This window comes from Phyllobates terribilis, unplaced genomic scaffold (assembly GCF_046119375.1).
Source record: "Phyllobates terribilis strain yellow unplaced genomic scaffold, ASM4611937v1 Scaffold_1__5_contigs__length_1240528914, whole genome shotgun sequence".
Taxonomy (NCBI): domain Eukaryota; kingdom Metazoa; phylum Chordata; class Amphibia; order Anura; family Dendrobatidae; genus Phyllobates; species Phyllobates terribilis.
The window spans coordinates 262,166,128-262,190,834 of record NW_027362761.1 but is presented as its reverse complement, the minus strand read 5'-3'; the positions used below and the strand labels follow the sequence as shown (position 1 = coordinate 262,190,834).

At 42.0% G+C, this 24,707-nt stretch overlaps 2 protein-coding genes across 2 annotated transcripts; one reads left to right on the top strand and one right to left on the bottom strand.

Annotated features, from left to right (window-relative positions):
• ZMAT5 (zinc finger matrin-type 5) lies at positions 1-21,779 on the bottom strand. Its single transcript, XM_073671640.1, has 5 exons — positions 21,462-21,779; positions 14,539-14,601; positions 7,468-7,548; positions 4,021-4,123; positions 1-638 (listed from the first exon to the last, which is right to left on the bottom strand). The coding sequence occupies exons 1-5, from the start codon at positions 21,586-21,588 to the stop codon at positions 509-511; spliced, it is 504 nt and encodes a 167-aa protein (XP_073527741.1). The 5' UTR covers positions 21,589-21,779; the 3' UTR covers positions 1-508.
• On the top strand, positions 21,757-24,707 carry UQCR10 (ubiquinol-cytochrome c reductase, complex III subunit X). The gene is made up of 2 exons (XM_073671654.1): positions 21,757-21,984; positions 24,428-24,707. Exons 1-2 carry the CDS (start codon positions 21,844-21,846, stop codon positions 24,473-24,475), a joined length of 189 nt encoding a protein of 62 aa, XP_073527755.1. The 5' UTR covers positions 21,757-21,843; the 3' UTR covers positions 24,476-24,707.

Below are 24,707 nucleotides of genomic sequence, written 5' to 3'. Positions count from 1 at the left end.
TTTAGTATGAAAATGTGTAAGGTTTTATTCTTTGCCAGCAACAACAGTAAAGAATACACAATTTCTGAATTGAAGAAAATATATTCATAGATAACAGATAGGTATTCAATGTGACATAATTGACAGCAATAACTTTCATTCAAACAACTCCACTATATGGGACAAAAAAAGTAATTAGCCACAGCATCCTCATATCAATGCCCCAAGTTCCATTCACAGAACTGATGTGTGCAGATTCTGCATATTGCACTTTAGAAGATAGACTGGACTAGAACTGTACAGGGGGTGTATCAGTGCAAGTGGAAGAAGCTGTCCAAATGCAATGACGCGCCCTAAGTGCACTATCAGCCCAATTTACATATGAAGGCTATGCTAGATTTCTCATGACTGGCACATCAGATCTGTACCAAAAAAAGGTATTTTTTATTAGGAGACAGACACCTACATAGTCATATCAGTACTTCCATATAAAAATATGCTGACAGGTTCCCTTTCCGGATCTTCTGAATTAGCCCCATTCAAGGACCTCTGAGTGATCCCTGTCTGCAGCTGTTGGGGGATGGAGTGATGGAGGCAATTCACAGAGTGGAGGCCAACCTGGTGGTAAATGGTAAACAGGACACTCTGATACAGAGGCGCTGTAAAGAGAAAGGTGTAAAATTGTGATTCAATCTAGATTCAATAATTACAAAAATAATATGTACAGTTCTAAATTATTTGCTTTAAACAAAGTGACCCAATAGAAAAATCTGTATCATAATGCTGTGGGAGAAATGACTACAAGAACCAAGTTCCTATCATATGATTTGCTGCCATAACATAAATGGACACTTGATAGACTTCCCATCTCATCTATTTAGTGCTACAGTAAATTATTCAATGATTTAATTGGCTGTTTTGAACCTTTTAACTTAAGATCCATTGGGGATGATCAGATGCAAAATGGTACAGGGATTTCAGTCCAGTGAACCTTTAAATGTATTCTTATTCTATGTTAAAGCATTTTAGAATAGCAGAGCTAAAGTAATCTTGTTGTAAACATGTTTCTCCATCGCTTCCCTGGGGGACACAGGAGGCCATGGGCATACTCTGCTGCCTCCAGGAGGCTGACGCCAAGTATTACAACTAAGGAAAAAGTTGGTTCCTCCCCAGCAGGCTACACCTGCCTACTGACAACCAAGATATTCAGTTTAGCTTAGTGTCACTAGGAAGCAAACACGGGTCTGAAGCTCCAGACCAGTTTTTGCCAAAAATGTATTTTTTATTCTTTTCATTCTTTGTTTTTAATTTTTGATCAATCTTCTTCTCCTCTGGTTTCCACAGTAAAGATAAGAGAGCGGGTTGGGCTACTCGGATTTCCCAACCAGATGACAGAGAGAACAGTCTGCCAGGGGTCAGTCTGTATCCTCTCTTGTCCGGGATGGTAGGATCATTATTTCTACTAATGCAATCGGCGTTAAGTACGGAAGCGAATGGTAAGAACGGTCCTTTGCCTTTCTTCTACTGCCTGCCTTGCCCTCCCAGAGCAGGCGTGCGCATGGAGTGAATACCGAGCCGAAGATAAAGCCGAAAACTAGGATCATCCGGAGACTATACAAGCTGAAGATCATCCAGTAGAAGAATCCAGCTTCGATTCTTCAGGACAGGCAAGTGATCTCCCCCCATCCTTTCCAGCAATGTTTTTCCACCAGTCTTACGATTTTTCAATCTCTTCTTCAAAACTGATGTATCGCAATCATTACATTTTACTTTTCTTTTTTTTATATTTTAAAATTGAATTTCAATGAAGAAACATTAAAATTTCACTTATTTATAGAGAAACTAGCACAGAAAATCATGCTGAGCTGAAAAAAAAATTGTGCAACTGCAATCCTGTCCTGTGACTTCAAAAATATTCTGTTTTACACTCAAAGCATTGATATCAGCTGAAAACTGGGAGCAGACGCTTTATATATCCATGGATTACATATGCATGTTAAGCCTACAGCTCTTTACCCAGCGTGTCAAATACCTGCATTTGTGACTCAATGAATCAATCACACAACTGCACTTTACAGTGCTGCTGTCAAAGAAAATCATAGGGGAAGACAGATATGTGACAACAGCACGGACATGTTTCAATCTGTGTGAATCTTAGACTGGCCATGGGCCACAGAACAGTCAATGAGCACTTTAGAGTCCGGATTTCTGGGGAGAACGGCACCTGCTTACCAATGCACTGTTAGAAGAAGCAGGAAATGGTTTTACTTCCCAAAGAGGAAATCCTGGAATTTGCAGATAAATTACTACTCAAAATTATTTGGGGGCATTTTTGCTGAATGCTTCCATTTAGCCTGATTGATAGAAATCTAGCTAGATGACTAAGAATAATAGGAGCCAGTGTTCTATTTTTGTGTCTTCAGTCAAGTTGTACCATGCATGCCATCTAGACTGGAACCAATTGCTCTTCAACTGTTATTCATTTAACAATCATAAGTCTGAAAACTCCTGGAGTCGAAAATTGACATTCTCAAGCCGTGTCAACTGGAAACCTGTGAAACAGTCTCCTGAGCAAATCCAATATAAAAAGCACAGCTACTGAAAGCAAGGCCAGCAAGCACCAATAAGTGAATTATATTGACTAGAAGACCAATCAATAGAATAAATACATCAATAATACAACCTAGTAAAAAAAAAACAAAAAACATTTGTTTTGTACAACATAAACCACACACACACACATCTCTCTATAATATGATCGGCCAAGTGTCCCTCTGTCTGAAGCCTTTATAGACTGCGCATGAACGACGCGCAGTCTGGCTCCAGAGAGAAGAACGCATGGAGCCGTTACAGGTAAGAGGAGTGTATGGCGCCGGAGATCACGGTATGCGTAGGCACTGAACGCATACCGCGATCTCCGGCGCCATTCTTACATACTTGCCTGGCTGGGAGGAGCGTTGCCACGGCGCCTCTGTTCTGGCCGGAGACCGGGGGCGGAGTGAAGGCGTCAGAATCGGCGCATGCGTATAGTGCTATCCGGCGCCATTTTACTGAAGACACATTTGCAGTGTGTCTTCAGCAAAATGGCGCTAGACAGCGGGGTGCTCTGGCGCCGCACTCCTCCCCCGGCCTCCGGCAGAACAGGACGCAGCAGCGTTGGGCCACGCCTACCAGGACTGGGGGATTGAGGAGGCCACGCATACCAGGACTGGGGGATTGAGGAGGCCACGCATACCAGGACTGGGGGATTGAGGAGGCCACGCATACCAGGACTGGGGGATTGAGGAGGCCACGCATACCAGGTTAGAAGAACTGATGTACCTGGTGAGCGGTCCTGGAACTGAATGCGGAGGGACGAAGGACCACGTGTCCGAAACGCGCGTCGGGGTGTGCTCCGCATTCTGTTCCAGGACCGCTCACCAGGTACATCAGTTCTTCTAACCTTATTCTTGTCAAGAATCGTTACAACAAACATGATGCCTTGCCTTCCCTCACATGAGGGGGCCCCATAACAGATGTTTCTTATTTTCTTTCTTTCTATTCATTGTCTGTTTGGTCTGTGCACCCTTTGGTATAACTTTACTAGTATTTATTATTATCATACATTACCACAACAGACAGCTTAGTGTGACCAGTGGTTTTCACACACCATTCAGCTTGCATCTGTCAATGGTACTCTGCCTTTTCATTTACATATGGTATCAATATAGGCTAGAACGTTCTGTATGTGTTGGCGGTCTTTTATATATTTATTGTCTGGATTTTGCAATTGATGCATTAATTTTTTTGATTTTTGTGATTTAACTGAATATGGGCACTCTCGTGCTTTGTATGTTTCTGTAACCAATATCTCAATAAAGGTTTTTTATACATCTATATATATATCATGTTGATAATTGGACCCTACATTCGGTGATTCTCTTGGTTGCTGTGCTCTTAAGATGCAGAGAATATCTGAAAGTGGTCTGTTAATAAGTGTAGTGGTTGAAGTCAGCATGTAGAATACAATGGATGAAGTCTAGCTCCCCCTGCTGTGCTTACCTGTCACTGCGTGTGCTTACTCTCTTGGCTCTCTCTTCCAACCAAGACTCCACACTACAAGGAGGAATCTGCTTACTTAATTCTTCTCTCATTCTTCTCTCTGCTATAGAAAGGATATAACAAGTGACTATAAAACTCAGTCTATTTTCTATCATTAATTGGGGATCCACAGAGCCAGAGGTTGTCCATCTTGTGGAGGACCACGAGTTGTACATTGTATAGTCGCAGAATTTCGGAATAGGTCAGCAGCAATCACGCAATGTGCAGCAATGAAATAAATATATTACCAAGTGCCACCTTTGATATGTGACTGATAAATCTTTAGACGCGTTCCATTTTTCATAAACAGATGTAATTATCACCCCAAGCACAATATCCGCTGGAAGAAAAAAAAAAAAGCTCTCTGCTCCCCTTACATCATAATTAAAAAAAACATGAGGCTAATAAATCATGAATACTGGAGCGTTCGCTCTAATTTATACATGAGTACTTCCTAGATTTTGCATAATATTTACAAATGCGGCTAATGACAGGAATATAACTGGAAACTGTTTGAAAAGAGGAAACGACAAATGTCAACTACTTTCAATAGCACCAGCCAAGTTAGACATTTAACCCCCTTCCTCCTGTGGCCATTTTTCATTTTTATGATTTTTTCTTTCATTCCCGTTTTCCAAGAGCCATAAGTTTTACATTTTTCTATTGCGATAGCCGTATGAGGGCTTGTTTTTTTTCGGTCTTTTTGTGAGATGAGCTGTAATTTTGATTTCCACCATTTAATTTAGTACTGAATGAATGGAAAAATATGCGCAATTCTGCCAATATTGCTTGTGTTTCCATTTTTAATGCTCAATCATCAGTGAAAATGACGAGGTAACTGTAGGGCAGTACGAATGCGCTAATATCACATTTAGATAGTCTTATGCTTTGCCAATTTAAAAAAAAGAAACTTCTCTAAAAAGCAGTAGTAGTTTTAACTGGTATGATGTTGGGAGGACATAAAAGTTTTTAGATAACTTTTTATTCATTATTTCGGAGAGGCGAGTTAAAAGCATTTTTCTATACAGGATAAATAATGTTCTGACTTTTGCATAGGGCAAAAAAATTACCTATGTGAATCGCTGGCATTTTTCACATTGCATCTATTTAAAACGATTGATCACACTGCAGCAGTATTACCACTCACTTCTGAGTCATGATGTATGTGTATAGCTGCAGTGGTCCAGGGCTGGCCACATAATCAAATACTGGAGGGAGGACTCATGTAGTCAAGGCTTTAAAGGGAATCGGTCAGCAGGTTTTTGCCATGTAAACTGACAGCAGCATGATGTAGGGACAGAGACCCTGATTCCAGCGATGTATCACATAGTTTACTGGGTGCAGCGGTTATGATGAGCCCCGTGTAACTCCACCCATACAACTGATTAGCAGCTTTCTGTCAACATACAGAAAGGAAAGGTTGGACCAGGAGGCACGAGACATCTAGTCTTCTAATGATTATTTCCTGAGGATAAAACACTGATTTTATTGAAACAAAAAAACAGTCTAGTAAGTGACAATTCGCTGGGAATCAGGCTCTCAGCCCCTACATCATGGTGGTCTCCGATAACATAGCAAATAATTGCTGACAGATTCCCATAAAACACTAGCTGCAGCCAGGATTTTATGGCTATAGCTTAGTTTTGAATCTTAGCATTCAAATGATACAAGGCTCAATAACCTATATTTAGGGGTAATCACTCATTTACAGTCAGGAAGCAACAAGAAAAGTTTAACATCCTGGTGTTGTGTCTCTAAATGGTAGAGGAAAAGCTGCAAGTGACATCAGAAAATAAAAAGTTATCACTTTTTCCTGCATAGCCTCCACTGACACCCAAGTGAGTAAAACAGGAACTTTTCTTCATGTTATCACCCTCCTTAATGATATGTGCACACTTATTTTTAAATAAGGGGTGGGGGGCTACTAAAGGGATTGGAAGTTAAGCAAATTGCATGAAGTTAGCTATAATTGTAAAGTTCCTTTACAAAAAATTATGAGTATGGAGATATAATGTGATTTTTAGCATACTGAGTGTTTTCTATACACTTCATAAATCTTATTTGCAGCATGAAACAGAAGCAGAAAACAAGAACAAGCATTCATTTTTTAAACCAATTTACTTTCTCCTGTATAATGACTAGGATTTACCATAACTTGTTGATTGGCGGGAATGTGACTACTGGAACCACCACCCATCCTCAAAATTAGGGACCAAAGTGCTGTCTTTAATTCCCTCAAGATTTCCCCATGCACATCAGCATGAAGAACAATTGCACAACAGTTTCCTGCAAAGAGGATGGATGTGTGACGCTAACTATAAGGCTATGTGCCCACGATGCAGAATTGAAGCAGGAAATTGCTGCAGCGTTTCTGCATGTCCTTGCCAGTAAAAACGCATGCGGATTTTACAAGCGGTTTTACATGCAGATTTGACTTGCGTTTTTCAAATGCATTGTGCACTCAAATCCGCATGCAGAAACGCACAAATAATGGACATGCTGCGGATTTTTCCTCAAGGAAAATCCGCAGCGAAAATTTCTATAATAGAGACTATTGAAGCAAGCAAAAAAGTAAAAAAAAAAATGGTATCAATAAAAACGTCAGCTCGGCACGTAAAAAATAAGCCCTAACCCGGCCCCAGATCCCGAAAAAATGAAACGCTATGGGTCTTGGAAAGTGGCGCCATTTTCTTTTAAAAAAAATTTAGCAAACTTTTTTCACCACTTAAATAAAAAAAAGAACCTATACATGTTTGGCATCTACAAACTCGTAATGATCTGGAGAATAATAATGGCAAGTCAGTTTTAGCATTCAGTGAACGTGGTAAAAAAACAATTGTGGAATTGCACTTCTTTTTGCAATTTCACCGCACTTTAATTTTTTTCCCCCTTTTTCCAGTACATGATATGGTAAAAGCAATGGTGTTGTTCAAAAGTACTACTCGTCCCGCAAAAAAATAAGCCCTCACATGGCCATATTGACAGAAAAATAAAAAAGTTACGGCTCTGGGAAAAAGGAGAGCAAAAAAACAAAAACGAAAAATGATCCGGTCATGAAGGGGTTAATAGCTACTGTACTTTTCCTTACCATTATATTTCAAAAATATATTCCTTTTTGGCAAACAAGGAAATGGCAACTAAAAAACAGCAGTAATTGTGGTAGCAAAACGCAGTATGTAGTGGGCAAATTCATAGCAAGTAAAAATGCCTTCCTGCCACGGAGGGAAAGAAGGGTTGGGTTTGTTACTTAACAGAGGTCTACCCATAAAAAAACCCCAAAACATTCATGGTGAGACAAATGAAAATGTTTATTGGGGGACTAAGGAGGATCAGCTGTTTGACCAACAGGTGTGTAGCCAGCTTTAGACTTCAGGAAATTAAATGGTACTGACGGATACTTTTCCTTACCTTCAGCATGAGATTTTAGCTCATCCAGGTCTTGTGCCGTCATATGTGAAAAATGGCAGGAAGGACCAAAGTCACATAAACCTGAAAAAGAAGAGGAGCTAAAGTGTTTAAAAGGACACTAACAATAGAGGATGTACACGAATAAAGAAATAAAGAAATGCAAGCAATTACTTTAATAACCTCCAACTGAAAAAAAAAACCTGTAAAAAATATTTTTTTCCTTTAAAAGTCGAAAAGAACTCTGCCTCCTTTGGGCGTTGGGTGGTGGTCTTGTCACAATCAATTGTCTTACAATGCTTTAGTTTTTTAACCCTTTCGCACCAAAGCCCCGTTTTGTCCTTAACCCCTTTACCCCCGAGGGTGGTTTGCACATTAATGACCGGGCCAATTTTTACAATTCTGACCACTGTCACTTTACGAGGTAATTACTCTGTAACGCTTCAACGGATCCCCCTGATTCTGAGACTGTTTTTTCGTTACATATTGTACTTCATGATAGTGGTAAAATTTCTTCGATATCACTTGCGTTTATTTGTGAAAAAACCGGAAATTTGGTGAAAATTTTGAAAATTTCAAAATTTGATTTTTTTGCCCTTAAATCAGAGGGATATGTCACACAAAATACTTAATAAATAACATTTCCCACATGTCTACTTTATATCAGCACAATTTTGGAACCAATTTTTTTTTTTATTATTAGGGAGCTATAAGGGTTAAAAGAGGACCAGCGATTTCTCATTTTTACAAAAAAAAAAAAAAAAAAAAAAAATGGTTTTGTAAATTAAGGACCACATCACATTTGAAGTGACTTTGAGGGGTCTTTATGATAGAAAATACCCCAAAGGGACACCATTCTAAAAACTGCACCCCTCAAAGTGCTCAAAAACACATTCAAGAAATTTATTAACCCTTCAGGTGGTTCACAGGAATTTTTGGAATGTGGAAGAAAAAAAATAATATTTAACCTTTTTCACAAAAATGTTACTTTAGACCCAATTTTTTTTTTTTTTTCCGCAGGGGTAACAGGAAAAAATGAACCCCAAAATTTGTTGTGCAATTTCCCCTGAGCACGCAGATACCCCATATGTGGGGGAAAACCACTGTTTGGGCACACGGCAGGGTTCGGAAGGGAAGGAGCTCCATTTGACTTTTTGAATGTAAAATTTGCTTGAATAATTAGCGGACGCCATGCTGCGTTTGGGGAGCCCCTGATGTGCCTAAACAGTGGAAACCCCCACAAGTGACACCATTTTGGAAACTAGACCCCTCAGGGAACTTATCTAGATGTGTGGTGAGCACCTTGAACCCCCAGGTGCTTCACAGAAGTTTAGAACATTGAGCCGTAAAAATACAATTTTCACATTTTTGCAACAAAAATGTTTTTCAGCCTCCAATTTTTCATTTTCATAAGGGTAACAGGAGAAATTGCACCATACAGTTTGTTGTGCAATTTCTCCTGAGTAAGCAGATACCCCATATGTGGGGGAAAACCACTGTATGGGCGCACGGCAGGGTTTGGTAGGGAAGGAGCGCCATTTGACTTTTTGAATGTAAAATTTGCTTGAATAATTAGCGGACGCCATGCTGCGTTTGGGGAGCCCCTGATGTGCCTAAACAGTGGAAACCCCCACAAGTGACACCATTTTGGAAACTAGACCCCTCAGGGAACTTATCTAGATGTGTGGTGAGCACCTTGAACCCCCAGGTGCTTCACAGAAGTTTAGAACATTGAGCCGTAAAAATACAATTTTCACATTTTTGCAACAAAAATGTTTTTCAGCCTCCAATTTTTCATTTTCATAAGGGTAACAGGAGAAATTGCACCATACAGTTTGTTGTGCAATTTCTCCTGAGTAAGCAGATACCCCATATGTGGGGGAAAACCACTGTATGGGCGCACGGCAGGGTTTGGTAGGGAAGGAGCGCCATTTGACTTTTTGAATGTAAAATTTACTTGAATACTTAGCGGATGTGCAAACTCAAGTAGCGAGCACTTGCGCTCAACACTGGTCGCCATATCGTCATCTTTTTTTTTTTACTTTTGAAAAAAATCCCAACCTCATCACAACCCTAACCCTAGAGTTTATTTTTTATGCCGTTCCTCATGCGGTATAAGTGATTAGACGACTTTATTCTTTGGGTCGGTGCGATTACAGCAATACCAGAATCATATGGGGTTTTTATGACTGACAGCTGTCACACACTAAAAGACGCATTTTTTGTAAAATCTAGTTTTTGCATCGCCATATTTTGAGAGCTATAATTTTTCCATATTTTGTCCGACAGAGTCATGTGACGGCTTGTTTTTTGCGGGATGAGTTGACGTTTGTATTGGTGCTATTTTCAGGCACTTGACATTTTTTGATCGCTTTCTATTCCGATTTTTGGGAGGCAGAATAAACAAAAACCAGCAATTCCAGAATTTTTTTTTATTCTACTCCGCGCGTGGTACAATTGATAATGCAGCGTTATTTTTCGGGTCAGTACGTATACAGCGGTACCACATTTATATTGTTTTTCTATGTTTTGGCGCTTTTACACAATAAAAGCCATTTTATAGAAAAAAATTTTTTTTTGCATCGCTTTATTCTGAGAGCTATAACTTTTTTCTCTTTCGGCTGATGGGGCCGTATGGCAGCTTGTTTTTTGCGGGACAAGATGACGTTTTCAGCGGTACCATTTTTATTTATATTCGTCTTTTTGATCGAGTGTTATTTCATTTTTTGTTTGGCGGTATGACGATAAAGCATTGTTTTTTGATTCGTTTTTTATTTTTATTTTTTACCGTGTTCACTAAAGGGGTTAACTAGCGGGACAGTTTTATAGGTCAAGTCGTTCCGGACGCGGCGATACCAAATATGTGTACTTTTATTGTATTTTTTTTTTTTTTCATAATATTTATTGATGTGTACATTATATTTTGATTTTTAGCTGATTATTTTTTTTTTATTTATTTTTACAATTTTTTTTTCTATTTTTTTCCCATTTTTAACACTTTTTGGACTTTTTCTTCGGTGTCCCACTCTGGGACTTTCACTTTTTTTTATTCTGATCGCCTGTATAGCACAGGAATGCAGCACCATCCCTCTGCTATACAGGCTGTCAGTGCTGCACATGGAGAAGATAGTTTGGTCATGCGCAGTGCATGACCAAAGAATCTTCCTGCTGTCTGGTGACCCGGATGTTGTCATGACGACATCAGGTCGTCATGGCAACATCCGGGAAGTCGAGGCAGACAGCGCTGGAGGCCGGAAGAGGAGGTGAGTATCCCGATCACCTCCCCTTGCCACCGCAATGCTGCGATCGACTTCGATCGCAGCATTGAGGGGGTTAATGTGCCGGAAGCGGTGCGGGGCCGCTCCCTGCACATTGTCACAGCTGACACCCGGCGGCGATCGCCCCATACCGCTTGTGTGCGGGCGCGGTTGCCATATGACCTAATTGTACATCATTGGTCCAATCGGCCCAGGTCACCAAGACGTACTATTAGGTCATACGTCAGAAAGGGGTTAATGACTAGGCTAATTTTTTCAATTCTGACTACTGTCACTTTATGAGGTAATAACTCTGGAACGCTTCAACGGATCCCCCTGATTCGGAGATATTTTTTTGTGCGACATTGTACTTCATGTTAGTGGTAAAATTTGTTCAATACAGACTTGCGTTTATTTCTGAAAATATCAGAAATTTGGCGAAAATTTCGCAATTTTCAAACTTTTAATTTTTATACCCGGAAATCAGAGCATTGTGTCACACAAAATAATTAAAAAAATAACATTTCACACATGTCTACTTTACATCAGCACAATTTCTGAAACAATTTTTTTGTTGTTAGTAAGTTAGAAGGGTTAAAAGTTGACCAGTGATTTCTCATTTTGCTCACAAAATTTACAAAACCATTTTTTTTTAGGGACCACATCACATTTGAAGTAACTTGGAGGGGTCTATATGACAGAAAATACCCCAAAGTGACACCATTCTAAAAACTGCACCCCTCAAGGTGCTCAAAACCACATTCAAGAAGTTTATTAATACTTCAGGTGCTTCACAGGAATTTTTGGGAATGTGGAAGGAAATAATAAACATTTAACTTTTTTCACAAAAATTGTACTTTAGCCCCAATTTTTTATTTTTACAAGGGTAGCAAGAAAAAAAATAGACCCCAAAATTTGTTGTGCAATTTTTCCTGAGTACACCAATACCCCATATGTGGTGGAAAACTACTGTCTGGGAGCACAGCAGGGCTCTGAAGGGAAGGAACATCATTTGACTTTTGGAAAGCAAAATTGGCTGGCATCGATAGCGGACGTCATGTCGCACTTGGAGAACCCCTGATGTGCCTAAACAGTGGAAACCCCCCACAAGTGACCCCATTTTGGAAACTACACCCCTTTACGTATCCATCTGCTGGTGTGATGACCATCTTGATACCGTGTTTCCCCGAAAGTAAGGCCCTGTCTTACATTAATTTTACCCCCAAAAGTCCCACCCTGCCTTACTTTCGGGGGAGGCCTTACATTGGGAAAAAAAACAGGCTGAACAGTATGCAGCCTCCCCATACAGTGGTTCTGCCCCCCACTCTGCCACCACACACACACACACACACAGCCCCATACGGCACCCATACACATACCATACACATATCGTATACACACACACACACAGCCCCATACGGCACCCATACACATACCGTACACATATCGTATACACACACACACACAGCCCCATACGGCACCCATACACATACCGTACACATATCGTATACACACACACACACACACACACACACAGAGAGAGTTTCGGAACTTACCGTTACTTTCCTTCTGTTTCGATCTCCTCTGCGGTGCCGGGCTGACGATTCGGATGCCGGGGAAGCTGGACCAATCGGAGCGAGCCTGCAGGCGGTGACGTCGCAGCTGATTCGGCCAATCAGCTGCGAGCCGGCTGACTGGCCAATCACACTCGAGCTGATGGCCAGCAGGGACTAGGGAGCCTGTGACGAACAGGCTGATCGGCCAATCAGCTGCGAGCCGGCTAGGGAGCCTGTGACAAACAGGCTGATCGGCCAATCAGCTGCGAGCCGGCTAGGGAGCCTGTGACAAACAGGCTGATCGGCCAATCAGCTGCGAGCCGGCTAGGGAGCCTGTGACAAACAGGCTGATCGGCCAATCAGCTGCGAGCCGGCTAGGGAGCCTGTGACGAACAGGCTGATCGGCCAATCAGCTGCGAGCCGGCTAGGGAGCCTGTGACGAATCAGCCTTACATTCCCCGGCCCCCCCCCCGCTACCCTGCCTTACAATCGGGGGGTGCCCTACATTGGCGGACCCCCCCGAAACCCCACACCCTGCCTTACTTTCGGGGGGGTCTTACTTTCGGGGAAACACGGTACCACATGTGCTACACAGAATTTTAAAATATTGAGACGTGAAAATTAAATATTACGTTTTTTTCATGAAAAAGTTGATTTAGCCTCAAATTTCTAATTTTCACAAGGGTAAAAGGAGAAAATGGACCCCACAGTCGACTGCAATTTATCCTGAGTACGTCAATACTTCATATGTGGTCGGAGACTACATTTTAGCCACAGTGCAAAGCTCAGAAGGGAAGGAGCGCCATACTGGAGAGCAGATTTTGCTGGAATGGTTTGTGAGTGACATGTCACATTTTCAGAGCCCCTGAGGTGCCAGAACAGCAGAACCCCCCAAAAGTGACCGCTTTTTTCAACCTACTCCTCTAAATGAATTAATCTAATGGTTCAGTGAGCATACTGACACCACAGGAGTTCTATAGAAATTTATACCATTGGGCGGTAAAGAAAAAATAATTACCACTTTACCACTAAAATGTTGTTTTAACCTCAGATTTTACATGGGAAAATAGGCAGATGGGTAAATGGTCATTACACCCATAGATGAATTCCCAGAGGGGTGTCATTTCCAAAATGGGGGGGATTCTGCTGTTCTGGCACTTTTCAGAGCCGCTGAGTGCCAGAACAGCAGAATCCTCCCTGAAGTGACCCCATTTTGGAAAGGACACCCCTCTGGGAATTCATCTATGGATTTAGTGCCCATTTTAACTCCATGGATGATTTCCAGAAACAAGCACGCAATGGAAGGTTTAGATTCTCAAGAACCTCCCCTCCCACCCCTGGAAATTGTTAAGTGAGCTCTACTCGAAAGTGTCATTCACTAAATAAACCAAATGCTTGAATAACAAAATGGGATACATTTTTACAGTTTAAAAACGTGGTTCTGTGTGGAAAATTTTAAAGCAGTCAGTGAGGCATAAGGCAGTCAGTGAGGAGCTGTCCTCAAACAGTTTTCTTCTCCTCTTTCAGTTCTCCCCGCTTAGTGTGGCACACAGACACACAATGCAAAGATTGTGTCAATTTCTCCCGTTTGATTTTGATCTGATTTCAGGTGTGATTTTCATATTGCCCATACCTGTTACTTGCCACAGGTGAGTTTGAACTAGCATCACAAGCTTGAAACAAAGTTTTTCATACACATTTTTGGAAAGGTGCCAACAATTTTGTCCTGCCCATTTTTTTGGGTTGTGTGAATTTTTTTTTTTGTGGTTTTTTTTTGTGTTGTTCCAATACACACAAAGGGAATAAACATGTGTTTTCCCATAGGCTCCTATTCACCAAACAGGTCAAAAAGTTGACATTTTGGAACCTCATAGGTAAGCATCCGAATACTGTATAGGAGAGTGCGGCACATTGTATTTTCCAATAGAGAGCCGCCGCAAAAAAAAAAAAAAAAAGAGAAGGAAAGTCTACCGTGCGGTATCCATTTTTCAAAAAATTGGTTCCTATGAATGAAGGATGCCTAGGCATCCATCCTGACTGTGCCCACTGTTAGCCATATACCAGTGACCCTATACACGGTGTCGCCAGCCTAATGAATAAAGCTTGTATTGTGAAGTCTGGTGACAGATCTGTTTTAGGTTTATTAAGTGTTACACGGTATGCCGCTGCTGTCATCCCACTGTTTGGATTACATCTTCACGTTTAAAAATTTAGCATCATTCTTCTACCTTTACACCAAGAGTTTTATAATCAATACCCACCTGTCTGAAGGAAGCGTCTGCACAGTTTCTTTGTTTCCTCTTCTGCAAGGATCTGAGAAGCATCTAATATAGAGAATAATTCCAAAGGGTAAGAATGGTCTACAAATAACAGCAATAATAAAAAAAAAAAAAAGCAGTATAATTATAATAAATGTACCGTACTTACTGTAAATTAGCAGTCATTATACATTTGCAAGAAATAGAAAGTGAACCCATTGAAATTACCTACATTTCTGCATCATTTCCTAATAAAATGTGGTCTAGTTATTATAGTCCGAGCTGCAATCATAGAGGAACACAATCTAACTGAACAAACAAAACACTAAATAGTTGCTTCGTTTAAGTACGGGTGCTTTCACACAGCGTTCAGGCACCCGTTCAGTGGCTCCGTCGGGGCTTAAGTCCGAACCCCCTGCAAAACAGGATTCGGGTGTATGTGCCGATGGGACCCTAGACTATAATAGTGCCGACAGAGCAAACGTGCATTTTGTCGTGCATCATTTTCGGCCATATACGCCTACTGGAGGCGAACACTCAGACGTAGTAGACTGTATATGGCTGGCTGTCTCCAGTAGGCGTACACACCCGAAAATGAAGCATGACAGAGAACACGTTTGCTCTGTTGGCACCATTATAGTCTAAGGCCCTATCGGCACATATGCCCGAATCCTGTTTTGGGAGGGGGGGGTTCGGACGTAAGCCCCAACGGAGCCACTGAACGGGTGCCTGAACGTAGTGTGAAAGTACCCTTATATTGAGGACAATGAGTAACCATTCACGGGGCAGGCAGAAACTATAATAACTTGTCAATTCCTTTTAGCAGCAATCTCCAAACAGTCTATTGTAAATGTAAAGATTTGCACAGTGTTGAAGGGCTTGTCCACTACTTGGACAACTCCTTCTCATACCCCGCGCTTGGCCCCGATAAAATAAAAAAGCTTATACTCCCCTCCCGGCCGGCACCGTTCCCGCGGTGTAGACACTCGCTTTCCCCGGGGCTCTCGTGTGGTTGTTGTGACACGTGAGCCAGGAGCACAATCAGTGCTGAAGTCACTGGCCTCGCCTTTTTACAAATTGAACAAGAAGTCCGGGCTGCAGCTGATCTGACTTCCTTTCATATTCAATTCGACAGGAGGTGACGACCGTGACACAAGCGCTGATTGGACACCAGGCTCATGTGTGACAACATCAGCACGACCCGGGGAGAGCGAGTGCAGACACTGCTGGAATGGCGCCAGCATGGGAGGTCAGTATAGGCTTTTTTTTATTTTATCGGGGCCAAGCGTGGGGTATGAGAAGGAGTTGCTCTAGTAGTGGAGTGTTATTATACAGAGCTCGGCATTCAGAGACTGGTAGATCTGCAGAAGATAAGTGATTTTATCAAAACTGCAGCAACCAGTAAGTTATACATCGCTGGAATCAGGGTCTCTGCCCATAGATCATGCTGCTCTCAGATAAGGTAGCAAAAACCTGGTGACCGTTGCCCTTTTAAATAGATTCAAAACTGCAAGCGTACACGCTTATTTGTGAAAATACTATATTACATCTACAAACCAAACCATTATTATTTACATTCCCTCCTCCTTCTGGTCCAACATCCAACGCAAATTTAGCCAATTTGTTTTGTCAAAAGGTCGACCGAGGGTAAGTAGTAGTGTTCTGGTACTTTCAAAGGATAACGGGGGCATAGGCCTACCCGATAACCGCAAATTCTATCTTGCGTCCGCTCATGCAAGGATTCTACATTGCAGAGATTCCAAACCGGGTGCTTATGGCCCATGAGATGTGTCCTGTGTCATGCCTTGGACATGGAATGCTCTGGCTAGGAATAACTTGTCAAATCCATATAGTCTAAGACAAATGCTCAAAACTATTCATATTCCCAGTATAAAGGGAATCCTAATTGATTGGAACGGGCCATTGACTCCAATAACAGACAACCCAAGTTTTATACCAGGGACATCCACAACCTTTTTTTAAGGTAGTTCCAAAAAAAACAAAAACCTTATGTTTTTGTCAGGTGGCCCCGGGAGGCGTATTACTTCCCCTCTTGGATATTTTAGGTGATTGTCTGCCAAAGACACCATACAAATTTGAATATGTACAACTCAGACACTTTCTCTACTCTTGCCAATCACTCAGATTTGGTTCACCCCCTTTCAACCTTTTGAAATAACATGTGTAGCTTCCACTAACCCTGCACACGCCATCTCAGATATATACAAGCTTCTAGTAAGAGACTGATTTGGATTTTCTTGGATTCTTCTTTACTTTTTGTAAGGGATGGGAGAAAGAGCTCCATCAGACATTCCCAAAAGAGCAATGGAATAAATGTTTCCATCTCTCCCAGAAATCTACTATGGCCACTAAAGTTCAGTAAAAGTGCTACAAAGTAATATCTAGATGGTATTGTGTACCCTCGATCTTACATAAATGGTTCCCGAGGGTGTCCAATCTATGCTGGCACACATTTGCTGGTAGTGTCCAGCCTTAGGGGCCTTTGGGAAGGTGTTCTTAAAGCGATTCAGGAGATGACGGGTGTATCAATCCCAAAGAGGCCGGAAGCAATTTTACTTTTTGTGTTTTCTATGCCTAAAAACCATCTTCAAAAAAATCTTCTCCAAGCAGCTAAAGTAGTAATTCTGCGCCATTAAGACTATCCATCACTAGAAGAATGGTTTGTCGAAATAGATAGAGTTCACCAGATAGAATCTTTGATAGCCCAAACACAGGAAAAAGTTATTAAAACGGCTACTAAATGCTATCATTGTGAATCCTTTTTATCTTTTTCAATGTTTGAGATTAGCTGACATGATTCCTATATTATTCAGATTTGTATCATCTCCCTGAAGGAGTTTCGCCTCCCATAATTTTCACATACTGTCTGACTTTCAGACACATCCCCGTGGTCCCTATACATTGCCTTTCCTCTCTCTTTCATTCTTTTTTGCCTCTTATTCTAGTTAATAAACTACAAGTTGTTTATTTGAGATGAAAAATGGAACCAATCGATGTTGTATATTTCTTGAAATCAAGTTTTTAGGATTCCTACTTCCTGTTGGTGGCACTAGAGTTCTGGTCCTCTTCCTCTCTGAAGAGACAATTTGCATATTTCATAGAGGAGCATTGTAGCTTTAAAGGTCTCCTCACCGTGGCATGCTTAACATGTCGCACTCCGCAAGGAAGAGATGTTACCTCTTAGATACCGGTCAGACGCTTCTAACCCAGCCAAACCAGAACTCACACTTTGCACTGATGAGGGGCAGTATCCCGAAACACAGTGTCTGCAAATTGAGTTTCTGGTTCTGGGTTATATCATAAGTCATGTGGCAAGGATCGTTAAAGGGTCACTATTGACTTTTTGGATTCCTACTTCCAGTAGGTAGCACTAGAGTTATGGTCCTCTTCCTCTGTGAAGAGACAATTTGAAACCAAGTTGAAAGGATTGAATAACGCATAATATGTTTTGCAGAAACTTGTTGCCCATTTCTTTTTTGTTTCTGTTGTAAAATTTAAAAAGTAATAAATAATTTTGAATTGGGAAAAAAAGAAAAAGTACAATATAATACAGTATAAAAACTAAACAAAAGGGACACAAGACAACCCAGAAAGGAAAGAGTGATCAGAGGCAGCTTAGTCATGGGAAGGTAAATCACATGTAATGAGCAGAAACGGTACAATGTTTTGCATTGTTGTTTTGGGAACCAGTGTGTTAGCTGACCGCAACCGCCTGTATTTTCAGGATGTGTTATTTTTCTCCATTCTTGTTGCATTGAGTCTGGTTAAATCCATCTACTACCAAATGCCATAATGGACAGTTTTAACATGGGCATGTTTGGAACACTGATCCCTGCTGCATATGACAATGCTGATGGTTTAGTGGCCCCAAACCTACCGGTAGTTACAAACTTTAACCCCTTTCTGATGCAAGCCGTAATGGTAATCACGTTCCGATACATTGTCCAGACTAAAGTGGTGAGCCTGCACTATACCCAACACATCACCAGATATGCTGCCTTGGGCCTGCATCATACCACACTGTTACACAGCTGGCATCTGCATGTAATCGCAGCAACCAGAGCTTGCTCCAATCGCCACTGTTTAACCATTTAGCCTGTTGAAGACCCTAATTGCTGCCATCTTAGTCCTCCTGTGAAGCCTCTACAGTAGTATTGCAGAATATAGTATAAGTGACCAAACGATCACAGGTTAGTCTCCTAAGGAGACACAAAAAAAAAAAAGTAAAACAGAAAACTTAATGCACCACTCCAGTTACTTTTGGTTACTGCGGGAGTGGTGTCCCTGCCCCCGGTCATACACTCACTCTCCGACATCTTCACAGTTTTACAGCGCCGGTCCAGTCCCACTACTCAATCTTCTGAGCGCAGCTTCTGAGTGGCAGCAACATCACAAGCTCTCAATGCAAGTCTATGAGAACCAGAACAAGGCTCTCAGAGTTACATTAATTAGTGACCTCCGGCCCCGCTCTATGAAACACTGGAGCAGCCAGCAGGTCACAAACTGCAGGAGACAGACCGGAGCCAGCCTCCTTTAATGGGACTGCAGTGGTGACCGGTAACCTAAGCAACGAGCAGGAAACTATTAAACTAAAAATCCCTCTGTTCTTGAGGACAAAGAGGATTTTTAATTAGAATTCAATTGCAGAGCTGCTTTTTTACAAGCACCTTTACCCATTTACAAAGAAGAGATAATGCCTTTCAACACAAAAAAAACACAAAACAGTATGTTTGGTATCGCCGTAATCATAGTGACCTGGAAAACCATGCTGCCAGCTCATTTTTTCCATGCATTGAATTGCAAATTAACTCCAGCTATGGTGGAATTGAGATTTTTCAATCACAGTTTCACAGCACTTGGAATGTGCCTTCTAGTTTCCAGTACATTGTAGGGTAACATGAATGGGGTCATTCAAAACTCGGGCCACAAGAAACAGGCCCTCATACAGCTATGTTGACAGAAAAATAATAAAAAAAAAGTTATGGATCTTATAAGCAGGGGAGGAAAAAAAGAGAAGCGAAAAAACAAAAATTGGCTACATCAGAAAGGGGTTAAAGAGGTTTTCTGGCAATAACAAAAGATCTTTAGATGTGGTCAAAATCTCATTCTATACAACTTACTCATGTACTTCCAGAACCAGTCTCCACAACTTCACTACCATGTTTAGTGCAACACAGTCTAGTCTCCCATCCCACCACTGGCAGATGATCAGTGAGGGGAGTATAAAGGGGTGGCTGACTGTTTTAGCTAAATAGCTAAGGTCCTTATATTGTCTATGCATGGGTCATGACAGACAAGGCACCTGACTTAGCTCTAAAAAATGAGGCAGAGGCCATCAAAAGAAGCTCTCTTCTGCAGAAAACAATGAGCAAATGGTATTTCCAGGACCAGTGCTGACAGTGGGATAGAAAATTTTATTACAAAGTTGTGTATATTTCAGTTTTACACAAATATGAAGATTTTTTTTAGCTGGAGAACCCCTATAAATATCACTTGATCATGGCTAGATATCTCACACTTTACTCCTGGTTCTGCAATCTCTTATATATTATAGGCAACAATGCCATCACCTCCAGGTTCTGCGACACCAATATGGCCACCTCTCCCTTTTATAGAAGGAGAGACTTTTAATATAATTTGGGGGAACTATATCCCATATGTATAACTCATAATAGGTGAGACCGATCAATATATTATCAGCAAGGGGTGTCCTAAGGTAGCATGCTATACATTGCTGTGCATATGAGTATAACAAAATAAAAAGGGTTTAGTTTATAGAATAATAATGATCTTCTAGCCAACCATCCACAGCAATATTAAAAATTATAAAATATTTTATTTGTAAAATCAATACTAAAATAACAAGACAGGACAGTGATAAAAAAAAAAGAGCCTCACATGGTGAGGGACTCCATTAATTTGTAAGGGATAAGTATTTCCTCACAAAGATCTCAAAGCGAGATATGCTTAACAGACTGGTAACACAAACCTAATTGTAAGCAAACAAAAAGCAGACACTGAAACTAGCAGCTGTCTAATAACCCTTGGGAGTAGTCACTGTAATGCAATCAAAAAAGAGCTAATTTCCAATACAAAGTACAGAGTGCTTGAGCATGTGCTGAAAAGGAAAATAGCAGATAGCTGTATATATTAGCATAGAGACACTACCTGCGATTTAGCAGCCAGGAGGCAAGTGCATGCAGAGCCTGATGCCCCTCAACCCCAACGCACGTTTCGTGTTTAACTTCCTCAGGGCGAACAATATAGGACACAATTAAACAAGAGCTCTGCGTTGCAAGTGTGCTGATTTAGGCAATACTGTACCAATGACATGACATTTCCCAATCTGGAAATCTGTATTCCCCTAATCTGTAGCCCCTAAAAATGCAAAATTGCACCTGCTTTGGAGGTAAAAAATGAGCACCCTCACCTCTTAGGCCCCTGTGTGGAGGCACAGGTTGCACCACTGATATGTCCACCCCTGATCTGCATTAGTTCTGGCCCCAACTAGATATAAACAGCAGCGCTGGTCAATGGCTGCTGCTGAGAACTGCGACTCAACCCCTGAACTGGTCGTCATAAGCCTGGAGAACGCCTTTAGGGCGTCCATGCCCCCATGTGCTATCTGCCATATGTGGGGGCTACCGCTGCACCCTGTATACAACAGAGCTCAATGGGGACCACCTAGCACAACCTTTCCCAAGTTACCCCCTGTGCTTTCCCAGGGCGGCCATTGTATCCCATGGACATAAGATCAGGGCTAGAATGGGAATGCAGCCGTTATCACCTCCATTGCTCAGCAGCGTGTGACAGCACCCCATACCTGCCCTGCGGATGGAGGCAGCATATTCCACTGACTGGTACAATGGCAATATGGCTGAGGCACGTAGTGATGGCGCCCTCACCTCTGAACACATCGTACCAGGCCTTCTTGCTCCTCTGGTGCTGCACGCCATTCAGGTGCTTCTTGCGGTTGTGAAGATTGTCCTGAAAGGAGCGGTCACAGTAGTCACAGAAGTAGCGGCGGCCCATGGCGAGGATCCCGGGCTGCCCGGTACAGCCGCTGCCCTCTCAGCACCGGCACTGCTCCGGCTACTTCCCAAGCTTGTACTGTTTACATCAAAGTACTTCGCAACGGCACAGCACGAGTTAACGCAAGATCAGCGTCTGGTCATGTGACCGGATGTTGTCGCCTTTTAAGCACGTCACTGCGGGCGGCTCTTTCTGTCGGAAGACTATCACGTGACCGCCTTGTAACAGCGCCATTCGAGCATCTGCTCCGCCACCATGTCTCTGCTCAACACCGTGTACCGCTCCGTCTTCCGCCGCACCTCCACCTTCACCCTCAGCATCGTGCTCGGGGTGGTGCTGTTTGAGCGGGCTTTTGACCAAGGAGCCGACGCTTTGTTCGAGCACCTCAACCGAGGGGTAAGGACACAGGGGTGACGGTCCAAGGGCACCGAGGGGTCAGCTGTAGAGCGGGTACCGGGCACCTGTGTGGGGGCAGGATACTGATACTAGGGGAACCGACCAATGAGAGGTCAAGGACAAATGGCCGAGCACTGGTAGGAGGGCACGCAGTGTGCGGATAGCGCCGCCTCTGGCACCGAGAAGTCACTGCACCTGTCCCATCGTGGTTTAGGTGCTATGTAGCTCTGTATACTACCACCCCCTACCAGTGATCTGTCCCAGGCTACATGGCAGCACTGAGCATGAGCACAAGGCCCAGTTTCATCATCTGTGTGGAGTTTTCAGGTCCCGTTTCATTTTTGTCTTTTATGCAATGTTTTTTGTTCCAAATTCATCACACTGGCGCCTGCGGTTCATTAATTTTCTGTGAAAAAAAAAACAACTTTTGGTCTTAAACTTGTTTTCTGAACTTATTGCATGAAGTCCCTTGTTCTGCTAAGATGTCGCAAACCCTGCGGCATAAATGAGATCACTCCAGGGGAGGACTGGAGAAGATTTGCACTAAATGTTGCAACTTTTCTAAAGAATCAATAGCAGAGAAGATCCAGCCTCAGAAATCCATTAAAATCAGCATTAGTTATTCCTAAAAATTGTATGAATCATAGCATATAGGTCACACCCCAGGAGGGATAGGGGCGATGTTGAGGCAGACGTGTTTCAGACTACAAGGTCTTTAGTCATTGTAATCTGAGATTGCAATGACTAAGGGCCTTGTGACCTGTGTGTAGCAGAATTGCTCACTTGCTATGAGCGCTGACCGCTGGGTGGTCTCCTGCAGACCCTGGGTTGTCATGCCAACCCATCGGCAACCCGTGATCATGTGGGTTGCCATCGGGCGGCGCCAGTGACACGCTTCCGGGAAGCGCGAGTTGAATGCTGCTGTCAGAAATTGACAGCGGCATTTAACTAGTTAACAGTAACGGGTGGGTCGCAATTCCATCCGCAGCTGTTAGGAGCACATGTTAGCTGTATAGATCAGCTGTCATGTGCCCGGAAAGCTGCGGGCTCAGCACCGGAGCACGCACCATACGGGGATATGATGTGTCGTACAATTACAGCAGTAAATAACAATAAACAGGCTCAAATGCAATAATGAATCTGGCCCCAAGTGAACACCTATGATCTAATCACATGGCTGCATTTGCCTCTTAAAGTTGATCACAGGCTCCATGGTGTTGGAGTAGGTCACAGTATTTAGTGATACTCATTTTATCAAACTTCTTTTGCTACCTATTCAAATGTCCGTACTAGTTAGAAAGGGTTGCACTACACATTGACCAGTCCATCCGTACCATGCCCAGTGAGACGTGACTGATCCCTGAGCCGTCCTTATGGTTCTTCTTGGAACTTTGAATCCTGCGACTGCTTGTAAATATGGTGACTTTGGCCATACACAAGGGGTTGTGGTATTCAAAGCTTCAGGAGGAGAATATAAGGGACGGCTCAGAGTAGTCACACCTCACTGTGCATGCTGTCTACGAACTGCGCACAACTGACTTGTATGGACACTTGAATATGCAGCAAAAGAAGTTAAATAAAGGGAGTATCACTATATGTTGTAAGCTTGTCCCACACAATGTAGTTGTCTGTTATCAACTGTAAATGACAAATGCAGTGCCAATTCTGCTGTCAGGTTATTTTTAATGAAAACTTCCTTTCTGTGATGAAATAATTTTTATAGCAAATCTCTCAACAAATTTACAATACCAACATAATAAATCATTGTACAAGTCTTATGATTTGATCCACTTACTTTATACAGCCATTCTGATACGGATTTTAATCAATTTTAGAGGTTTATCTGCTTAACAGTATTGTTTACTTTCAGGTAAGATGACCCTAAACGCTGCAAAGTTCCTAAAATAATGAACAGGTACATGCCTACTGTAGCTGCTCCTGTGTTTTACCTGCAACGGTGATGTCACGTTTACAGTGCACCTCCCTGCTATAACCAATCACTAAGCGCTGTAGCCAATAACTAAGCGTAGCTACTCTTGACATTTACTTCAACACAGCCCCTGATCTCGGTGATGAGATATAAAGGTTATGCAGCACTGTCTGTGTGATGTCACTGCTGCAGCAAAGACAGATGGGAGCTGGCCCCAGGGAGGGCTGGCTATGTTTCTTACTTTAGGTATGTTATAGCATTTGAGGTCACTTTCCTTAAGTGGACAACCCCTTTTTAAATAAATATTTAATCTGTCCAGCTAGAACTGAATTGAAATACTCTTTAATTCAGGATTATGTGGCCATTCTGATGTGAATTTTCAAAAATAAATACACTAGTCTCATCAGGTCTAAGATCTATGTAAAAATGTATACATTTGTATTGTAACATCTGGTTTAATATGCCAGCTTTATTCTACATCAATTAATTTAAAATCCTTCTTGGTATTTCTAGAAAATGTGGAAACACATCAAGCACCAGTATGAACAAAATGAAGAGTAAAAGTTCAAGAGGTCCAGAACACCTGCCCAAATCTTACACAGTGGATCTTTCACAGGATTAGATTGTACGGGACAAGTCTTGCCTGCTTTCTGTGACTTCTTAGATGCACCTTTTTGTTAAAATATACGACGTCATCTTTGCCTTGCTGCTATGGATTGATTGAATTGGAAATGGCATAAAACTCACCAACTACTCGTTGTAAATCCTGTAATAAACAGTTGTTTAATATTAA